The 21,876-nt window shown below is 37.4% G+C and overlaps 1 protein-coding gene across 1 annotated transcript in view; it reads right to left on the bottom strand.

The window, feature by feature from the left end:
• Positions 1 to 21,876, bottom strand: part of LOC150088120 (uncharacterized) — a 1,786,788-nt gene that overhangs the window by 1,313,901 nt on the left and 451,011 nt on the right. Inside the window, exon 2 of the mRNA XM_090370030.1 lies at positions 21,526 to 21,627. Coding sequence (XP_090226156.1) covers positions 21,526 to 21,627 — 102 coding nt within the window. The remainder of the gene's footprint in view (positions 1 to 21,525; positions 21,628 to 21,876) is intronic.

Genomic DNA, 21,876 nt, shown 5'->3' with positions numbered 1-21,876 from the left:
ACACAAAAAAAAAGAATATCGACTTTAAAATGTTACTAATTTTAGATAACGCACTAGGGCACTCAAAAAATGTAACCCATCCGAATATTAAAATAATTTGTCGCCTAATACAACTTCACTTATTCAACCTCTTGATCAAGGGATAATTTCAACATTTAAAGCATATTATATTCATCAAACATTAGAATTAATTTTGGAAAAAATGGAATCTAATCCAAACATGACACTGCCTCAAATGTGGAAAGAGTTTTTTGACACTGCCTCAAATGTGGAAAGACATTTAATTGTGTAAAAATTATTTCTCTATATGTAAAGGAGTTAAAACCCTCTACACTGAAAGGTTGCTGGAAAAAAATATGGCCTGGTGTCGTCCTTAATCAAAATTGCGTACCTCCTGTGGATGCTGAACTAAGTCGTATAACAAACCTGGCACACATTTGTAGTGGTGAGGGATTTTCCAATATGGCTGAAAATGAAATTCGTGAATTAACTGATGAATAAACAGATTTAAATGAAGAGGAATTGGTTCAATTAATAGAAGACGGCAAACCAAATACAAATGGTGAGGAAAGTTCTACTGAAGATTCTGATTGTGCTGAGTCCATTAAAGAGTTCAGTCTAAAGAAATTAGCTGGATTAAATTTGGCACAAAAGTAAAGAAGTTATTTTATGGATAATGATCCCTCAACAGAGTGCTCGGAAAAATTCAAAAGACAATTGGACAGTTGTTTAGCTCCATATTATGAACTTAATAAAAAATTGCAGCATAGTGGTAAGCAAGGTCTTATTACCGACTTTTTGATAAGAAAACCAGCTGAAGTACTCAGTGAGAATTATACAAATGATGTCGAAGAGATTTCAAGTAATAAAGACAACCGGCCACTCATAAATAAAAAATATCTATAAAAATTGATTCAACCATTAGATCAGGGAATAATAGCATCATTTAAAGCTTATTATCTGCGTTGAACATTAAGCCAGGGGCTCATATCTGATGAGTATGGGCTTAGCACACCCAGGGTCCTGAGCTGGATATCACCATTCTTCTTTTTCTTGGTGATTCCTTTCTACTTCTCTCTCTCAGGGTAATTCAGAAAAATTTTTTTTTTGGCTGGTGCAGCATAAGCCTCAGGCTTCCTTGCACCATATGGCTAATAATAATAATAATAATAATATTTTTTCTGAAGACAGTCATGACGATTAAAATATCCATTTCTTTAACATTGCACATAATGCATAACTTTGAAATTTATGCATTATGTGCAATGAAATTTTATGCTATGTATTTGTTAAACAGTTAGTTACATGAATTCTTGAATGAATAAAATATGTTTTTGTTGAATGTCATTGTTGTTTTTATAATTAAAAAAACACTACGGAACATAACCTTACATTTTGTATGAAACCTGAGCCTCATATAACACAATTTCCATAACGCATGATATTTCTGGAACTTAACCTCCGCGTTACGCGGGTTACCTGTAATTAAATGATTTGATTTTTAATGGTTCATTAACAACTTAAGCCATGATGTGCCAAGTCAAAAATTAAATATGCTACAAGTTATAGATAATCTAAAAATAGGTTGCCATGTTAATGTTTAAAAAACAAAAAGTTATTAAATATCTATAAATCAAGTACAGAATAACAGTGCATATGGCAAGTAATAAAATGCATTTATATATATTTGTATAAGTTTTATAGCGTGTGAAAATTTAACAAATGCAAAGTACTGCATATGGGTAGCAGTAACCCAAGAGAAATGTACCAACTGTTTGGTACTACACTGAGGGAAGTGGAGAGTGAAAAAGGCCTGGTGGTAATTGTGCAGTCAGATATGAAGTTTGCTGATCAGTGCAAATGGGCTGCCAGAGCAGGTCATGGAGTCTTGTCAATGATATATAGGAGTTCTGCTAGCAGGGACAAGGAGGCAATTATCCCATTGCCCAAGGCAATGGTCAGGTCACACCTTGAATACTGTGTACAGGTCTGGAGGCTTCATTTTAGGAAGGATGTAGAGTTGCTAGAATGAGTAGAAATAAAGGCAAAAAAATTAGTGAGGGGAATGAAGGGGTGCTCTTACCAAGATAGGCTTAAGTTCTGCAAATTGGAGCACCTGGAGACTAGAGACATGCAAGGTGATCTGATTGAGGTGTAAAAGGCCTTGAGCAAACTCAATGCTGATAGCATTCTTTCTCTTGCTCAGATTAAAAACCTGAGTGGGCATAGATTCAAACTGAGGAAAGACAGTTGTAGAATAGATGTGCGGAAATTTGCCTTTAGATTGCGGGTAGTTGATTGCCGGAACAGACTTCCATCTGTTGTTGTGGAAGTTGATAGCTTAAATAAATATAAGGCTGAGCTGGACAAGCATTGGAGTGAATAGAATGAAATGAAAGGAGTTTTTCTTTGGCTGATGTTGCATAAGCTTGCTTTCTTGCATCGTATGTCTCTGCTAATGCTAAGTCATCCGGACTATTCATGCAATATGGAGCATATTAATCTTACACGACACAAACACTGCACAAAAAGTAGGAATCTCACAGAGAACAACTGCCAACTGATAACAAATCACCCAGTATCTAGCCTTTTTTGAGGATTACAGCAACAGAGTTGAAGATGCATTTGAGGTGACAAAAACTTATCACATGATGCAGAGCAAGGTGATAGTCGCTAATTCACGTGATAAGAGCATGGTGGTACTGAAACTGCAGTGCTGCAATGCATTTTGCCAAGAACCATAGTTGATAATGTAGAATAACTCACTAATATGAGACCCCAACTGTAATTCAAAAACAAGAGCCAATCGACAAATTTTAATGTAACTTTTTGAATTGATTTGTATTTAGTTGTATATTGTATAGTAAGTTTGTTAGTTATAAACTTTGGAGTGGTGTTTTTTTCAGAATTTTGAAACTATTAGGCCTTATTCCCACAGAGCGAAGTTAGGTTTTTTTGTGTCTGAGCAAACCTTTGCAGTACTATACCATGGTGGTTCCTCTATATATATAGAGGAAATGCTATAGTAAGGAATAAAAGGAAAGGAGTGGTACTAAGGATGCAGAGAAAGTAACTGTGACTCTAATAATGAGATGGACTCATCCCCTCACACACAAAGCTTTGTCTGTGCAAGTAGGACCATTACAAGATACAGGACAGAAAATTAGAGAGGAAGAAGAGGGGTGCAAAACTTTACAGAAAAAGTTTGTGCCAGGTTTTCAAGATATTCGTGAAATAAGAGTGCGTTTAAAAGAAAAATTCTATTTTGTGATGTGATCAAGGTAATGCAAGTTGCAACCAGCTCAATACTGCAAATGTGAGAAATACTAGAGGCAAGAGCCATACAGATTTTCATACAAAACCAAGTTTTGAAAACACAAGTAAAAGATTTCCAAATGACTGCTGAGATGGAGCTACAGGAAACATATGCTGCAATTGCCGCAAAAAGTGGAGGGATAGAAAAGGATACAGATAAACAAGTGTATATGGTTTTAGTTTAATCAGATACAGAGAATATAACATCAAGTGAGGCAGTCCAGCAAGAATTACTGAAACATGTGAGACCAGTCTTGGGTACTGTTAAAATAAGAACAATGAAAAAGACAAAGGTGTGGTAATAGAGGTGGACTCACACGAAGATATTGATTTAATAATGAACTGTAGTAAACTCTCAGTAGTTAGTCTAAAGAGAGAAATGCCAAAGAAGTTTGGAAGAAAAAGTTATACTGTATGGTTAGGATCCTGATATTGAAAAATTGACCTTGTTTGATCAGTTATATAAGAAGAATCTTAAAGATTATGGTTTTGTGTATGACATAATGGAACAGTTAGAAGTGCACTCCATTAATACTACTGCAGAGAGAGCAAATATATATTATAACTGGTCATAGTACAAAGTTAACGACATAGTTATAGTACCAAAATGTTTCAACTGGTGTGCTTGTGGGCATGTTTCTAAATATTGTAAGAGGCAACTGATGCAGAGTGGGATGTGTATAGAGATTGTGCACGTAAGGATGAGAGACCTGTCAGTTACAACTGAAAGGCTAGGGGGTAGATAATGAGATCACTCTGTTAAAGATAAGTTATGCCCAGAATATATTACAAATTGAGAGTTAACTAAGAAGAAAATCAATTATGGATGAGAATATACAGAAAATGAAAGGAGTAAATATAGTAGTAATAGTATTTGCCATATAGTGCAAGGAGCCACAGGCTTTTGCTGCACGGCAAAAGAAACGAACAAGTAGATAAGAAAACACAAATTATATGCTTTCCTCCTCACACAAGTAAGTATCCAGTTGACCTTTGAATTTATTCAAACTGTCAGCCCCGACTACCAGTGAGGGCAACTTGTTCCAGCTATCAAAGACTCACTGACTAAAAAGAAAATTTTCTACAATCTAATCTAATCTAATCTAAACTTCAAGCCTTGTAATTTGAATTTAGGACCCCTAATTCTGGAATACTTTAGAACAGTGAGAACTCTGCTTTCATTCATTTTACTAATCCCTCTCAGAGTGTTATAAACTCTCAATAAGGTCACCTCTGAGGTGCCTGGTTGGCAAGTTGTGTAGCTCTGATTGTCTAGCCCACACAATCAGAGTCTTTCCTCATACAGTCATCCATCTACTGATCTCACTATTCGAGTTGCTCGTCTTTGGAACCTTTCAAAAAGCCTGATGTCTTTTTTCAGATAAAATCTCCATACTTGAACATAGTATTCCAAATGTGGCCTTACAATTGCCTTATACAGTGAGAGAGATGAACAGATGAAAGCATATGATGTAGCGTTGCAAATGAACAAACAAATGGATGATAAGGATCTTAATGTCCTTCTGATGCATAAGCCATATATCAGGAAAGATTTTAAGGGGTTTCCCAAGAGGTACAGAAAAGTTCAGGCTGCTATTGTTTTTAGAAATTCGGAGCTTGTGGTAATGCAAATAACAGAATTAAGCTCTACACACATGGTATGTGCAGAAATAGTTAATGCAGTTTGGAGGTTCTTCCTTGTATGCATATACTGTCAATTTAGTCATGAATTAGGATCCTATCTACAATATATAGATAGGGTTTGTTCTGTCCTCAGGTTTAATCATGATTATTTTTAATTTTAATGGTGCCTCAGGTCTGAAAGGGTGAATAGAGCAGTGGACACAAATGCTATTCAGTGATGTGGGGAAGTCCAGAGACTGATAATACAGGTGAATTATTTGAGGAAATGATTGAACAAAATAGACTGTGTGTGATTAATGAAACAGGTCAGCTTGCCATATATTATTCTATTACAGGAGAAACTAATATTTCTGTGACTTTGGTATCTCAATTGGGATTACTGGAGTTATAAATCAGAAGGTACAGGAAAGAGAGACTACCACTGACCACCACCGTATCACCTATAGAGGACAGGAGTGTGAGAAATGAATCATATAATACTGATCAATATGCTGTTAAATTTGCAAGGTGGGCCAAATTTGAAGAATGCATTGGGAGTAATCTAACTGTGAAACTGAGGAAGTTCGGAATGGCAGCCAGGCAGAGTAGAAGACCAAACTTTTAGATAGGATGGTTGCTCATGCAATGCAAGACTCAATGAAGAAAAGGAAAAGATACAGTAACATGTTGCCTTAGTGAACAAATGAATTGACAATAAAGAAAAGACATGTCTTTAGCCTAAGACGTGAATTCCAAGGGTCCAGACATTTAGATATGCAGAATTAAACTGAAGAGCTTAAAAGGAATTATATGTGAGAGCAAATAGAATATTTGAAGTTAATAAGAAAATGTCAAGAAACTTGGAAAAATTTTGTGAATGAATAAGGAAATAATAATATATGGGGTCTTCCCTATAAAATTGTCATGGACAAAGTGAAATTGGATAAGGTTTATTATGCAGTAAAGAAGTCTTGGCAGGAGGAAGTTTTAGGTGGGAGAGACATGGTTAGTGCAATTTTCGAGTCCTTATTCTCACAATATTTATAAGACCAGGAAACAGTCCAGAAAAAAGAGATCAGGAAATTAAATAAGGAATATCTAAGTTTAAGTGAATGTCAGTTATTCACAAAAGAAGAATTAGAGGAAGTAAAAGCTAAGATAAAGGATGGGAAATAAATCCCCAAGGAAAGGCTTGACTGAGCCAAAGACCTTAAAGAATTTTGTAAAGAATAAAATGGCCATATATCCTTCTGGACTTACATAATACATGTTTGGAGGAGGGTGTACATTTCCAAGTTTTTGAAAAATTGCAGTTGTCAAAATCTTAGTAAAAAGTCCTGATAAGGATGTAGCAGAACCTGGATCATATCAGCCTATCTTATTGCTACTGCTCTTTGGAAAAGTATTAGAGAGAATGATTATAAAAAGTGTTTGATCATTACACAGATAAAGGGTAATGCTCTAGCAGTTAGTATGGTTTCCAGAAGGGCAGGTCAGCAGAAGATGCTATTAGGGCTCTGCTGGATGGCACAAAGTACACTCTGGAAAAATACACCATGGGTATTTTTCTGGACTTTAAAGGAGATTTTGATAGGATTTCGTGGGGAGTGTGCTCGGAAGGCTTAGACTGGCCCAGTTTCCTGGAAGATTATATGAAATTTTAAGAAGTTATCTTAGTGAGAGGCAGAGAATAGTAAGAACATATTGTGGGGAGCTCGCAATGCAGGCAACTAAAGGTTCTCCCCAGGGTTCAATTTTAGGTCCACACTTGTGGACTATGGTGATGAATGAGTTATTAAATAGGGACTGGGTTGACTCTGAATTGTATGCATATGCAGACGACTTTGCAATTTTAGTAAAAGGAAATTCCAGGAAATAATTAGAGGAAAAAGCAACTGAGATTATGAAAATAATTTGTCTATAAACAACTGAGAATAAACTAAAAATATCTATTGCCAAGTCCAGAATATTAATTCTTAAAGGAAAGTTGAGCATTAGATGGCCTCCAGCTGTGCACACTCCTGCCAGATTCTTGAAATATGCCTCTTGTGTTAAATAATTAAGATCACTTTGCATGAACGACCAACTTTTCTACCTTACATAAAGTATTTAAGAGAAAAAAATAAGGGTTTTATACCCTCAATAAGGAGGATTATTAGAGTGGAGTAGGGGTGTGAAAGGAAAGTTGTTAGCTCTATTATATAAGCATATCTTTATGACAATCCTTACCTATGCAGGGGGAGCATGGGGTTATATTGACAAAAATAGACTTATTAAGAAGAATTTAATTTCTCCTCAGAGACTTCCACTTCTGGCTGTAACTCAAACTTGTCGAACTGTGACTAATGATGCATTAGAGATATTAGCAGGAATGGAGCCAATAGACTTAATTGTAATTAATAAGTATTTGGTGTATGCTACTATTAAAAATATTCCTGTTGAAATAATGGCTATTGTGGCTTGTCCTGAGGAAAATAAGGTATATACGAAGCAGGACATGAAAGATGAGAAGAAGAAGAGGATACAGACAGAAATTGAAAGGATTGTGGTAATGCAGGTACAATGAGTCCGACAATGGAAGGACTACTTACAGCTTTTTGTCTGACATTACACCCTTCAGAAGTATGTGGGGTGGCAAATATCTGGGCCTTCACAATAACATGTCAATTACAGAACAAAGACTGAATGCAAGGTTATGTGAGCTGGGGGTAGAACAAACTGGACTGTGTTCTTGTGGAGTAGTGGAGGATCCAAATCACATTATATGGCACTGTATGATGTGTGAGGACTTAAGACTGCAGATTTTAGAGGATATGAATTTATTGATTTTTTTTTAACAATTGAAAATTATATGATTTTTAAAGAGTTTGTAAAGAAGGTCCTCAAAAGAAGACAAGTAGGAATATAAGGCATATGTAAATAGTGTATATTTTGTAAATAGAATTTGCATATAGACATATAGTGTATATCTACTGTATATACACTGCCATGAGTTAGGGTTGAATTTTAAAGTGTCTGCAATTCTGCCCAGACACAATAGGAGAGAGTTTATGATGAGAGCCTTGTCGATCAATTCAGCGCTGAAGAGATTGTGCAAGGCTCAAGGGGTAGAATTTTTCTCAGCCTGGTCTGTGCTTGTTAACAGGAGAGATTGCTACTACAGAGATGGTATACACTTAAATAGAAAGGGTGCAAGAATATTTGCTGATCCTATCAAGGCAGAGTTAGGTGGGTCAGAAAACTGCTAGTTTGGGGGAAATACAAAGACTAATAGATTAATAGTAGCTGCTGGCAGAGGTAAAAGTGATTCTTGCGCTGCTCCTATTGAAATGCAATTGAGCAGCAGCCTAGAAAGCAAGGTAATGGGGATTTTCAGGAATGTTGGGAGTCATAGTGGAACAAGTAAATACATGGGCTGTGTCAGGGTAACTAAGAGTACAAACAGGTGCATGTATACTTGCATGTACACCAATGCTAGGAGTATAGCTAATAAATTCGATGAGCTTGAAGTGCTAGTCAAGACATCAAAAGGCAGATACTGTTGAGATATCAGAGATGTGGTGTCACACAGACATAAGCAGTGCAGAATTGAAATTTTTGCACTGCACTGCTTATGTCTGAGGAGTACAATATGTACAGAAAGGATAGACAGGACAAGATGCGAGGAGGGGTTATGCTATTAGGTAAGAAACTCAAAATCTAAGGAAGTGCATCCAATTGATGTTGGTGAACAATGCAATGTTGAGTCTGTTTGGTGTGACATAAGCACTGGGAAAAGAAAAATGGGAGTAGGTGTGTGTGTTATAAGCCTAATGAATCTGATGAGCATAATGAGCAATAGTGCAGAGAAATAGAGTGGGCCGTACATCAGAGTGTCTTATAATGGGGGATTTTAATTTCCCAGAGACTGATTGGAATTTGTGGGTTGGTCACTCACACACTAGCAAGGCTTTTGTGAATTTATGGGATGATTGTTTTCTAAAGCAGCATGTTCTGGAGGCAACTAGAGGGAGTAATACTCTTGATCTGATTATCAGTAGTGATTCTTCATGCATTAAGAATCTGCAGATAAAGGAACCACTAGGTGGCAGTGATCACAGTGTGCTCAAGTGGGATTTATTCAAAGAGGTAACTACCATCAAGGGTAAAGGGAAGAGTTTTTGCTTTCATAAAGGTGACTATAGTGGTCTGAGACAGTATTTAAAAATTCTATTCAGTGGGACCAACTGATGATGTTACCAACAGCAAATCCAAAATGGGAAGCATTCAAAGAAATAATCTTGGAAGCTACTAGGCTTTTCATACCAACTAAGAAATACTGTTCAAGATTTAGGCCTAAATGGATGTCAGATAAACTAATTAGACACGTGACAGTGAAAAAAAAAAATGCATGGGATACATATAAAATAACCGGTGACACAGAAGCCTATGATAGATATAAGCTGGTCTGTAACCAAGTCACAAAGGAGGTTATGCAGGCGAAAGCAGATTATGAGAAATCTTTGGCAAAGGATGCAAAGAAAAACAGCAAAGAGATCTTTACTTATGTAAACTCTAGAAGGAAGAGGATGAATCAGATTGGTCTGCTTGATATTGATGGTTCAACTGTTGATGATCCTGCTCAGGTAGCTAATAAACTAAATGAATATTTTGCATCTACATTCACACATTAGGAGTTATTCAGGGAGGGGAATGCCAGAGGTGTATTAAACTCTGGCAGTAAGCTAGATAATCTTGCAATGACTGACTGAGAGTAAACTGGAGGAGAAATTGTTGAAGATAAACATAAGAAACGCGCCTGGGGTGGATGGAATCTATCCAATTATATTAAAAGAGGTGGCAAAGGAAGTAAGAAAACCCTTAGCCATAATTATGAGAGCTTCCTTTGGCTCAGAGAAGGTACATTTATTTTATATGTATCTTTGTGGATTGGGGTCACATTTGCATATTTCCCTTGGACTGGAGATGTGCAAAAGTGACCCAAATCCACAAAGGAGAATCAAAGGGAGACACAGGAAATTACAGACCTGTTAGTTTGACTTCTGTTCCAGGGAAATTAATGGAGGCACTGGTTAAAGAAGCATTGTAGGATCATCTAGACACGACTTCAGTTATAGCTTGGACACAGCATTAGTTTGTTAAGGGGAAGTCTTGTCTGAACAATTTGATTGGATACTATGATGTAGTCACAAAGGAATTGGATGCAAAGAATAATTTTTATATCATATATTTGGATCTTAGAAAGGCCTTTGATACTGTTGCACATGGAAGACTGCTGCACAGATTGGAGCAGTGTGGCATTGGAGGCAAATTGCTGCTATGGATAAATTGATGGTTGAATGGGAGAAGACAGAGAGTTGTAATCAATGGACACTGCTCTTTGTGGACTAATGTTATTAGTGGACTCCCTCAGGGTTCTTTGTTGGGTCCATTGTTGTTTTCTGTATTTATAAATGATATTGATGATGGTATATCAGGCTTAATGTCCAAGTTTGGAGACGATACAAATCTTGGCAGGGTTGTTAATGACACTAATGACAGTACACTGCTGCAACAGGATCTAGAAAAGTTGAGCAGATGGGCTGAGAGGTGGCAAATGAAGTTTAACATTGACAAATGTAAAGTACTACATATGGGAAGGAGTAATCCCGGAGTAATGTATCAACTCTGTGGTACCACACTGACAGTGGTAGAGAATGAAAAGGACCTGGCGGTAATTGTGCAGGCAGATATGAAGTTTTCTGAGCAGTGCAGATGGTCTGCAAGAGTAGCTCATGGTGTTCTTGTCTATGATATACAGGAATTTTTCTAGCAGGGATAAGGAGGTAATTTTCCCCTTGATAAGGCAATGGTTAGGCCACACCTTGAGTACTGTATACAAGTCTGGAGGCTTCATTTTAAGAAGGATGTAGTGCTGTTGGAACGAGTACAGAGAAGGGCAACAAGATTAGTGAACAGAACAAAGGGTTGCTCTTACGAAGAAAGGCTTAAGTTTTGCAAATTACAGTGTCTGGAGACTAGGCACCTGCGAGGTGGTCTGATTGAGGTGTATAAAGCCTTGAATGGTTTGAGCATGCTCAATGCTGATGGGATACTTCCACTTGCTCAGAAAAATCGCCTGAGATGGCATAAATTCAAATTGAGGAAAGACGGTTGTAGGATAGACGTGCGGAAGTTTGCCTTTGGCCAGCGGGTGGTTGATTGCTGGAACAAACTTCCATCTGTCATTGTAGAAGTTGATAGCTTATATAGATTCAAGGCAGAACTTGACAAACATTTGGAGCGAGTGGATGGATGAAATAAAGGATTTTTTTTTTTTTTTTTTGGCTGATGCTATATAAGCTTGCTTTCTTGCATCATGTGCCTTTGCTAATGCTAATACAAATATTTATTGTTTTAAATTATACACAAATTTTATGATAAATTATAAAGGAATAACAGAGTTCAGGAATAACATAACTGGTCATTGAAACAGACCAGGAGCAGCGGCACTCTCCTGTCATCCAGCATTCGAGGTTTGAAGTAATAAAAGTAATAACCATAAGTCTTGAATTGTGTCATTAATATGGCTGGGCCTATGGCCCAGGTAACGTGTATTATGGAAGTAGAAATAAAATGTAAATGTCCCACTTAACACTGGTTCAATACTATCAGCCAATATTCTCAACTCAATCTATTTGAGTGTATCCTATCCCTATAAAAACAGTCCCATTTGTTAAAAAGCAATGGCCATGTAAAAACAATTCCACCCTATAAGACTTGCACAATCTCTTCAGGGCTGATTTTATTGGCAAGGATTTCATCATAAACTTCCTCCTATTGTATCATGGAAAAATTCCAAACACTTTCAAATTCAGCCCTATCATGTGGCTTTTTCTTAACAATCATCTCATACTTTCATTTGATGGTATTCATTTCATTCAATGGTATTCACCTGAACATAGGTGGTGCAAGGATTTTTGTCAGTATCTTTGAAGACACCTCAAGTGTTCAAGGAAACTGTGTTAGGTGGGGGGGGGGGTAATGTAGATCAGCATTTATCTCATGACATGGGTCAAAGCAATGCCTTCACTCACCTCAAAAATTCTTGTTTGTTGCCAGAGCAACTGATGTTGGCAAGGTGTTTCAATCTGCCCCAGATTGACTGGAAAAAGTTGGAGGGAAACTCACCTTGGAAAAAATTTTTCTAAATAAACTAGATAATTATTATTATCAGCATGTCAGAGATAATATTCTTGACCTCATCATTACTCATGAATTAAATGACATCAAAAGGCTAGAAATACAAGAACCATTGGCAGGTAGTGATCACACAGTTGTCAGTTGGAAGACGAAGAAAGATGTTGCAATAATTAAAGGTAAAGGCACAGGTTTTAATTTCAGAAGAGGAGACTTTGTCAGTTTAAGGTGCTATACAGCATCTATTAATTTGGCAGATTTCACAGTGAGGGTGAAAACACTTGAATTGTGGAATACCTTTAAAGCAAAAATCACAGAAGTCATGAAACAATACATACCATTATGAAAATATCGCAGGAGAATGATGCCGAAATGGATGAATGCAGAGCCGGCCAGTTAAATATAGCATGGGACAGTTACAGAGCAATGAATAGTACTGAAGCCTACAACAGCTACAAGTTGATGTGTAATAATTCCACAGATATAGTGAGAGAGAGGCCAGATATAGTGAGAGAGAGGCCAACACTGCATTTGAGAAACTACTGGCTAAGAGAGAAAAGAATGGGGACAATGAATTTTTCATGTATGAGAATACAAGGAAGAAAAAAGTGAATCAGATCGGACACTTGTGCACTGAATGCGGGAAAGTCTTAGGCAACCCAGGTGATCTTGAGGATGAATTGAACATGCACTTTGCATGTTCAATTCTGTCTTTACTGAAAAAAACCCTTCATGCTGAGAAGGAGCTGTGCAAGTGAGGCTGAGTCATATGAAATTAGTGATTTCAAAATTACAAATGACTTTTTATTAGAAAAAACTTGAGCATAAAGGCAAGTAAAGTGCCTGCAGTTAGCATTAGCATAGGCATTTGATGCAAGAAAGCAAGCTTATGCAGCATCAGCCAAAAAAAATAAATAAAATAAATAAATAAAAAAATAACCACTTCCACTTCACCCCTCTGTTCGTTCGAAATACCTGTCCAGCTGAGCCTTAAATTTGTTTAGGCTATCAACTTCCACGACAAGGGATGGCAGTCTATTCCACCAACCAACCACCCGCTGGCTAAAGGCAAATTTCGTCACGTCTATCCTACATCTGTCTTTTCTCAATTTGAATTTATGCCCTCTCAGGCAATTATTCTGAGCAAGAGGAAAAATCCCATCAGCATTGAGTATGCTCAAACGATTCAAGGCTTTATACACCTCTATCAGATCACCTTGCTGGTGCCTAGTCCCCAGACACTGTAATTTGCAAAACTACTAAGCCTTTCTTCGTAAGAGCACCCCTTTGTTCCATTCACTAATCTTGTTGCCCTTCTCTGTACTCGTTCCAGCATCTCGACATCCTTCTTGAAATGAGGCCTCCAGACCTGTAGACAGTACTCTAGGTGTGGCCTGACCATTGCCTTATACAAGGGAATAATCACCTCCTTATCCCTGATAGAAAAATTCCTATATATCATCGATAATACACCATGAGCTACTCTTGCAGTCCATCTGCACTGCTCCGAAAACTTCATATCTGCCTGCACAACCACCCCCCAGGTCCCTTTCATTCTCTACCACTGTCAGTGTAGTACCACAGAGTTGATATGTTGCTCTGGGGTTGCTGTTTCCCATATGTAGTACTTCACATTTGTCAATGTTAAACTTCATTTGCCACCTCTCAGCCCATCTGCTCAACCTTTCCAGATCCTGTTGCAGTAGCATAGTGTCAGTAGGGTCCTTGACAATCCTGCCAATCTTCATATCGTCTGCACACTTGGACATTAAGCTTGATATACAATCATCAATATCATTTATAAATACAGAAAACAATAATGGACCCAACACTGAACCCTGAGGGACTCCACTAATAACATTAGTCCATGATGGGCAATGTCCATTGATTACCACTCTCTGTCTTCTCGCCCTCAACCATCCCTTTATCCATAGCAGCAATTTGCCTCCAATGCCACACTGCTCCAATTTGTGCAGCAGTCTTCCATGTGCAACAGTATCAAAAGCCTTTCTAAGATCCAAGTATATAATATCAAAGTTATTCCCTGCATCCAGTTCTTTTGTGACTGCATCATAATATCCAATCAAATTGGTCAGGCAAGACTTCCCCTTAACAAAACCATGCTGTGTCTGAGCTATAACTGATGTCTTGTCTAGATGATCCTGCAGTGCTTCTTTAACCAGTGCCTCCATTAATTTTCCAGGAACAGAAGTTAAACTAACAGGTCTATAATTACTTGTGTCGCCCTTTGATCCTCCTTTGTGAATTGGGGTCACATTTGCACATCTCCAGTCCATGGGTACTTCTCCTGAGTCCAAGGAAGCTCTCATAATTATGGCTAAGGGTTTGCTTACTTCCTTTGCTGCCTCCTTTAATATAACTGGATAGATCCCATCCACCCCAGGTGCCTTTCTTGTATATATCTTCAACAATTTCTCCTCCACTTTAACTCTCAGTTATTACAAGATTCTCTAGCTTACTGCCAGAGTTGAATACACCTCTGGCATTCCCCTCGCTGAATAACTCCTCATGTGTGAATGTCGATGCAAAATATTCATTCAGTTTGTTAGCTACCTTTGCAGGATCATCAACAGTTGACCCATCGATATCAAGTGGACCAATCTGATTCATCCCCTTCCTTCTAGAGTTTACATAAGTAAAGAACTCTTTGCTGTTTTTCTTTGCATCCCTTGCCAAAGATTTCTCGTAATCTGCCTTCGCCTGCCTAACCTCCTTTGCAACTTGGTTACAGATCAATTTGTATCCATCATAGGCTTCTGTGTCACATGTTAATTTATATGTATCCCATGCATTTTTCTTCTCTGCCAATGTCATTAGTTCATCTGACATTCATTTAGGCCTAAACCTTGAACAATATTTCTTAGTTGGTATGTAAAGCCTAGTAGCTACCAAGATAAGTTCTTTGAATGCTTCCCATTTTGAATTTGCTGTTGGTAACATCATCAGTTGGTCCCACTGTATAGAATTTAAATACTGTCTCAGTCCATCGTAGTCGCCTTTACGAAAGCAATAACCCTTCCCTTTACCCCTAATGGTAGTTACCTCCTTGAGTAAATCCCACTTCAGCATACTGTGATCACTGTCACCTAGTGGTTCATATACCTCCAGATTCTTAATGCATGAAGAATCACTACTGATAATCAAATCAAGGGTATTACTCCCTCTAGTTGCCTCCCGAACATGCTGATGTAGAAAACAATCATCCAATAAATCCACAAAAGCCTTGCTAGTGTGTGAGTAACCAGCCCCCGAATTCCAGTAAATATCTGGGAAATTGAAATCCCCCATTGTAAGACTCTCTGATTTACTGGCCCACTCTATTTCCCTGTACAGTTTCTTATTATACTCATCAGAGTCATTAGGCCTATAGCACACTCCTACTCTCAATTTTGATCTCCCAATGCTTGTGACACACCAAACTGACTCGACACTGCACTGTCCAGCAATGTCGACTGGCTTCACTTCCTTGGATTTTACGTATTTCTTAACTAATAACATAACCCCTCCTCCCTTCCTATCCTGTCTATCCTTTCTGTAGACATTGTACTCCCCAAATTTCAGCTCTGCATTCCTTATATCTGTGTGACACCACATCTCTGAAATCCCCACAATATCTGCCTTTGACGTTTTGAGCAATACCTCAAATGCATCAAATTTATTTACTAAACTCCTAGCATTGGTGTACACACAAGTATACATGCACCTGCAGATTCTTAATGCATGAAGAATCACTACTGATAATCAAATCAAGAGTATTACTCCCTCTAGTTGCCTCCCAAACATGCTGATGTAGAAAACAATCATCCAATAAATCCACAAAAGCCTTGCTAGTGTGTGAGTGACCAGCCCCCAAGTTGATGGCATATACCCAGTAATTTTGAGGGAGGCTGCCAGGGAGTGTATTGAACCATTGAAGTTAATTATGAGGGCATCTTTGGATTCAGGAGTGATTCCGTTGGATTGCAGAGGTGCCAACATATCACCAATACATAAAGGCAGTTCAGAGAGCAAAGTTGGTAACTACAGACCAGTTAGTTTGACTTCAGTAGTGGGGAAAAATCTTAGAAACAATGATTAAGAGTGCAATTCAGGGACATTTAGATTGATATGGCATTCTGTATATCACACAACATGGTTTTGTTAAGGGAAAATCATGTTTATCTAACTTAGTAAGCTATTTTGACACAGTTACTCATGAGCTGGATGTAGGGAACAATTTCAACACAGTTTATTTGGAGGATTTTAACAAGGCATTTGACTCAGTCCCTCATAAGAGGTAATTGTATAAGCTGGAAACATGTTGGGATTACTGAAAACATTCTAAGATGTATTGCTGGGTGGCTGCAGGGTAGAATTCAGAGAGTTGTGATTAAAGGATATTCTTCAGACTGGTGTAAAGTCAGAAGGTTAGGTCCCCTGAGGATCGGTTATTGGGTAGATGTTGTTTCTGATTTTTATAAACAACATCGACAATGGGATAGAAGGCATGATATCAAAATTTGCAGATTATATAAAAATGGTTAGAAAAGTGGCAGCTGTGTTTAAATGCAAGGTCTTAAACTTGTGGAATAGCAACCCCAGAATAAATTATACAATTGGTGGGGCTGGATTAAAAACAGTAGAGAAAGAAAGGAATCTGGGAATTATAACATGAGCAGATAAGAAGCTTTCTGAACAGAGTAAACAGGAAGCCAGGAAAGCCCGAGGTGTACTATCAATGATTCATTGAACATTATCTTGTAGAGATATGGAGGTCATAGCCCCACTGTATAAGACAATTGTATGACCACATTTGGAATACTGTATTCAAGTACAGAGACCTCATCTGAAAAAAGACATTGAAAGGGTCCATAGACGAGCAAACTCGCATGGGGCGACCATAGACAAGCAAACTCGCAAAAGGGCAACCAAATGAGAAATTACTCTGTATATGTGGGCTACAGAGCTTTCCAAGCAGGAACCTCAGAGGCGACCTCATTGAGGTTTATAAGACTCTGAAAGGGAATAATAAAATGAATGAAGGCAGAATTTTCACTGTTATAGAGAATTCTAGTACTCGTGGACATAAATTAAAATTACAAGGAAAGAGGTTTAAACAATATTGTAGGAAGTTTTCTTTTAGCCAGTGAGTCACTGATTGCTGGAACAGATTGCTATCACAGGTAGATGAGGCTGACAAATTGAACTGAGTAAATTGAAGGATCAACTTGTTTTTTTTGGCTATTGCTTCTTAAGTAAAACCTCAGAATGCCTAAGCTTAACTTAATTAGTACTAACTGAACAATAATATCACTTTTTTTGCACCCTTAAAAAGATGTTAAGCACTCCAAACTATAATCAACTTTTGCCTTTGGCAGAAATACCCAAGTCTAATTCCAACTATACTTATTACATAAAATATTAGTATTAGCAGTGGCAAATACTGCAAGGAAGAAAGCTTATATAACATCAGCAAAAAAAAACCAAACACCTTCCCATTTCACCTATTCATCACTTTCAATAGTTTTTCTAGTTCTTCCCTGAATTTATTTAACCTCTCAACTAGAGCAATGACCAAATGATGCAAATTTGTTCCAGTAATCAAACACCTGCTGGCTAAAGGCAAACTTCCGCAAGTCTATTCTGCAACAGTCCTCACTCAATTTCAATTTGTGCCTCGTAATATGTGTAGTCTGAGCAAATGGAAAAATCTCACCAGCACTGAGCTTGCTCAAGCCATTCAAAAACTTAAAACACCTTAATTGGATAACCTCACACGTGCCTAGTCTCTGGATGCTACAGTTGCAGCACTGAAGCCTTTCTTCCCCTCATCAGACTTATTACCTTTCTCTCTTCACTTTCCAGCAGATCTGCATCCTTCCTAAAATAAGAATTTCACACCTGTATGTACTACTCAAGGTGTGGCCTGACCACTTCCTTATATAAAGGGATAATCACCTCCTTATCCCTGCTAGAAAAATTCCTGTATATCATTGACAGAACCCCCATGAGCTGCTCTGGTAGCCTGCCTGTCTGCCCTGTTCAGAAAAATTCATATCTGACTGCACAATTACCCCCAGGTCTCTTTCATTCTCCACTACCCTGAGTGTAGTACTGCACAGTTAGTAGGTTAATCTGAGGTTAAAAAAAAAAAAAAAAAAAAAAAAGTAAACTGCAGCCATTATCAACCCACTGCAGGATGGAATCCTCCTCAACAATTCATGCTAAGGGAAATGGATCATAATTTGCCACACTGGTCCAGTGCGGGTTGGCAGATCAACCGTATTTAGCAGTCAGGGGCTTGAACCCCAGTCTACTCAAAGAGCGTGTGCTACTGCACTCCCATTCCTGACCACTCGGCTACGGAGGTTACTGCTACCCATATGCAGTACTTTGCATTTGTCAATATTAAATGCCAATTGCCGTTTCTCAGCCCATCTGCCCAACTCTTCTAGATCCTGTTGCAGTAGCATAGCATCATTCCTCCGATTAACCACCCTGCCAATCTTTGTATCATCTGCAGACTTGCACATTAAGCCTGATGTGTCCATCTATATCATTAATAAATACAGAAAACAACAATGCATCCAACACTGAATGCTGAAGGACTCCACTAATAACAGTCCACAAAGAGCAGTGTCCATTGATTACCACTCTCTGTCTTCTCCCACTCAACCACCCTTTTATCCATTGTAGCAACTTACCCCTAATACCATACTGCTCCAATCTGTACAGTAGTCTTCCATGTGCTACAGTATCGAAAGCTTTCCTAAAATCAAGTATATGACATCGAAATTATTTTCTGTATCCTGTTTCTTTGTAACCACATCATAGTATCCAATTAAATTGATCAGATAAGATTTGCCCTTAACAAATATATGCTGTGTGTGAATTATAACTGCAGTCTTATCTAGATGATCCTTCAATGTTTCTTTAACCAGTGACTATTATTTTCCCTAGAACAGAAGTTAAAATAACAGGTCTGTAATTACTCATGTCGCCTTTAGATCCCCCTTTGTGAAATGGAGATACATTTGTATACCTCCAGTCCGTGGGGTCCTCCCCTGAGTCCAAGGATGCTCCCATAATTATAGCTAAGGGTTTGCATACTTCCTTTTCTGCCTCCTTTAATATAACTGGATCTTAACATTTTAATTTATTGCCTGAGGATACTCTTTGCTATTCTTTTCAGTCATTTCATGTTTCATGACTAATTAAGCAGAATTTCAGTAATTTTATTGCAGCTATATAAAGTTCAAAGAGGTTCCATTACAACTTCCACAACGTTACATTTCAACCTGTAGAAGAAGGCTGGGAGTTAAGCATAAGCTAGAAAATATTTCTTCTTAAATGTATGTGTTCATTAAAATTATACAGTAATAACCATTCTTGGGAGTATCATGGTGGGGACATATTGTGGAGGAGCAGCATTATTGGAGTTTGGATCCCCTACAAGGAAGGTAGACCAGGCCAATAAGGCTGTTTAGCATGCGGCATACGCCAGTTCTCAACTCATACTAAAGTGCAGTGCCATATTGGTTTTTTTTTTTTTTTTTCTTAATCAAAAACATTCGTGTACTCAAACACTCCATTAACTCATAAGAATGGCTTCTTAGATACAATCCATCTCCACTGTCTATTACAATAAATGTATTATTTAAAAAAATGTGTTAAATACTATAATATTGCCAGGGTACTTCAATGCAGTAGCTGAAATCAAAATCTTGTATACTTTTATCTACATCTAATTTCAATCATGGAGAGACTTTCTGCTCTCACTGAAGACTAAGCACTGAGTGCTTCTTGGCACTTAACCTGGTCTTACATTCAACATAGGGGCAAATACCATTATCTATGCTTCTGAATAATTTGCTAATATCTTTTTTAAATTGCATAGCATCACCAGAATTAGTGAATCTGCTATGCATTTAAAAATCTGAAACGCCACCAGAAACATATAAAACAATATTTTTCTCTAATTTGACATAAGTGTAGGCCGTAGTACCAAGGATTCACTGAGTGGTTGGTCTTCAGTGAGAGAAGAAAGTCTCTCCATAATCAAAATCAAATGCAAGTAAGGCATACAAATTTTTATTTGATTTCAAATTTTATCACTTCATGTTTTAAATTCTTTTGTTGAAACATACAGTATATCTTACATACAGTGATGTGCCAGTAAATTTTTAACAACCAACTCACTTAAAAATAAAAACAAGACCAAGAATATGTGTGTATATATTTATTGTAAGTTTTTCTGATTTACATTGACTTGGCACATTATAGATTTACAACAATTTGAGATATAAAAATTTCAAACAATAATAAAATATTCATTTTTTATTGTAATTTCCATAAAGCCAATTGATTCTCACAAAATGTTTTTGATTTGACAAATAGAGTTGCATCCCAATCCTCTAACTCTTCTCCCAATAAATTTATCATCATTAAATCCGATATGTGATCTATTGTTAAACATGGGAATGTCATTACCTTAAGAAGAAGTGGCCCAAGCAAAATTAAGTGGATGTTTGTTGGAAATAATATTCCTGTAAAATTGCTAGCTGAGATAATCCCTACACAGGCTGCCCTGTAGGGAAGGGGAGAGGGAAAGGAAGCACAAAAGGAGGTAAAATAATGCACCCTGGCTATATTTTCCACGTCACCATATACAAGCTTATCACCCAAATGCCGCTAGTCATTGTGGATTGAAGTGTGTGGCACTCTATAGTTTATAGCCATTGGTTTAACTACTGGCTCAGCTCGTGAACTCCTTGAAAATTCAACAATCGGCTCGTGCAACCCAGCTCCAGTACACCACTGTTTACATAAATCTTATAGTTATCCCATATATTGTGCATTTTTAGGACTAAAAATTTTATATTTGGAACACTTCCCCTCTTCATGGAAAAAATCACTGGCAGTTTACAAACTTTTTCTATACAAACTATCTTACAGGAATATATGGTGTTTTTAAATTGGGAGGTAACTATATATAAAATGTACCTCATCATAAATGTTAAACACAGGTACCAGTTTTTCACGTGGCAAGTGAATATAACTGTGTTTTTTTGAAAAAAATAGACCAGAAAAAGTTTCCTGCTTAATGTTACAAAAGTGCAAATTTACCACTACCCTGCTACCTATATATGAAATATTTAAACATCTACTATGCAATATTATGGACACAAATAAATTAATATCATGAATAAAAAAAATGCCTGCTAGAAGGAATTTGTTCTCTTTATAATTTATATCATTAAACAAACCATCACACTTACAGATATAAAAATAACCCAACAATTTAATACTGTATCAACATTTTAAGGCTGAGAGTTTTAAAGTTCCTTGTTTTTGTCAACTTATTGCACAGTTTAAACTCTGAATAATTATTCATACGTTCATACTTACTGCATTACTTGTATTTATATCAATGCTTCCCTTTAGGTGTTCAACAACCTTATCCAAGTTTCCTGCTCTTGCAGCTCGCAGGAAACTAGCATTGCCATCAGTCTGAAAGGGAAAGCAATTACAATTTTACAAACACAAAGTGGAGATAAACACATTACTCTAAATTCATTTTAATTATTAGCCATATGGTGCAAGGAAGCCTGAGGCTTATGCTGCACCAGTCAAAAAAAAAAAAATTCTGAGTTATCCTGTGAGTGAGAGAGAGAGAGGAATCACCAAGAAAGAGAAGAATGATGATATCCAGCTCAAGACCCTAGGTTTTCCAAGCCCATACTCACCAGATATTACTAA

Source organism: Mastigoproctus giganteus, chromosome 3 (assembly GCF_048544385.1).
Source record: "Mastigoproctus giganteus isolate SK-2022 chromosome 3, ASM4854438v1, whole genome shotgun sequence".
NCBI classification, from domain to species: Eukaryota; Metazoa; Arthropoda; class Arachnida; order Uropygi; family Thelyphonidae; genus Mastigoproctus; species Mastigoproctus giganteus.
This window is presented reverse-complemented; position numbering and strand designations above follow the sequence as displayed.